Genomic DNA, 1,442 nt, shown 5'->3' with positions numbered 1-1,442 from the left:
TATATATATATATATATATATTCATACATTTGCTATTGATAACATGTATCAGCTTGTGTGTTGGATGATTTTTATAGAATCCCAGTCAGAAGACTGTTCTGTGTTTTAATGATTTGGTAGATAGAAACTGAAAGAAGCCACATAAAATGCACATTTGCCGGTGCTGCATTAATGCACCCATGCTGATGGCATGTAAAAAGCACCCAACACATTCTGTAAAGTGGTTGGCATTAGGAAGGGCATCTAGCTGTAGAAACCATGCCACAACAGACAATCAAAGTCTGGACAGCTCCTGTCAAACAGTCCTGCATGGAAAACGAACATTAAACAATGATGATAAACTCCAGCAGGCTGAATCTTATGAACAGTCTTTTAACCAATCAGTGTGCAGCTTGGACATCATGGTTTATGTTTGTATGTATGTATGTATGTGCGTGTGTGTGTGTGTATCTTTGTCCTGACATCACATGATAGTTGTAAATGAGTGTCATTCTCATACAAGCAGTGTCATTCATTTGTAATATTCTGTGATGAAATTACCTCACTTGGAAACATGTGAGGGTTGGTGACAGGAAAGGTATCTAGCCATAGCAAAATATGCATCAGTAAATTCCATCTGACCCATGCAAGTATGGAAAAGTGGACATTAAAATGATGATGGGGATATATATGATTGAACTTGTCTTTAACATTTAACAAATCAATGTTACTAACTGACTTTTGTTTGTCCTACTTGCAGACATTCAAGAAGCTTCTAGTAAGAATGTTTCAAGGACTAAACAAAGATCCAATATTTCTGGAGACGAGTATGCACTTAAACCGCTTTCCTCATGCTCATATTGAGTGTGTTCCTGTAGACAATGAAGAAGGTGCTATGGCCCCAATGTATTTCAAGGTGAGTTAACAATAAATAGCGTTATTATTCATTATTCATTATTCCCATTTCTTATCATGATATCAATCCCACTGCATATATATATATATATATATATATATATATATATATATATATATATATATATATAGGTTGGAAAACATTTTTGGTATTATTTGGCACTTGTGCCGGTGACACGTGAAAAGTCATTCAAGCGAGATCATTGCCAGTGCTGCTGGACTGGCTCCTGTGCAGGTGGCACGTAAAATACACCATTTTGAGCGTGGCCATTGCCAGTACCGCCTGACTGGCCTTTGTGCTGGTGGCACGTAAAAGCACCCACTACACTCTCGGAGTGGTTGGCATTAGGAAGGGCATCCAGCTGTAGAAACTCTGCCAAATCAGATTGGAGCCTGGTGTAGCCACCTGGTCCACCAGTCCTCAGTCAAATCGTCCAACCCATGCTAGCATGGAAGGCGGACGTTAAACGATGATGATGATGATGATGATGATGATATTAACACATGCTCTGTTTGCTAATAAGAGTTACAAGATTGTACATGTAGGA

General features: G+C 38.6%; 1 protein-coding gene across 1 annotated transcript in view; it reads left to right on the top strand.

The window, feature by feature from the left end:
* The window catches only part of LOC106883006 (CWF19-like protein 2), a 42,527-nt gene that overhangs the window by 24,069 nt on the left and 17,016 nt on the right, over positions 1–1,442 (top strand). The window contains exon 15 of the mRNA XM_014933869.2: positions 740–895. Within this exon, the coding sequence (XP_014789355.1) occupies positions 740–895 (156 nt within the window). The remainder of the gene's footprint in view (positions 1–739; positions 896–1,442) is intronic.

This window comes from Octopus bimaculoides, chromosome 6, assembly GCF_001194135.2.
Source record: "Octopus bimaculoides isolate UCB-OBI-ISO-001 chromosome 6, ASM119413v2, whole genome shotgun sequence".
Classification (NCBI taxonomy): Eukaryota; Metazoa; Mollusca; class Cephalopoda; order Octopoda; family Octopodidae; genus Octopus; species Octopus bimaculoides.
The sequence above is the reverse complement of the archived record's forward strand: the minus strand, read 5'-3'. Positions and strand labels throughout refer to the sequence as shown.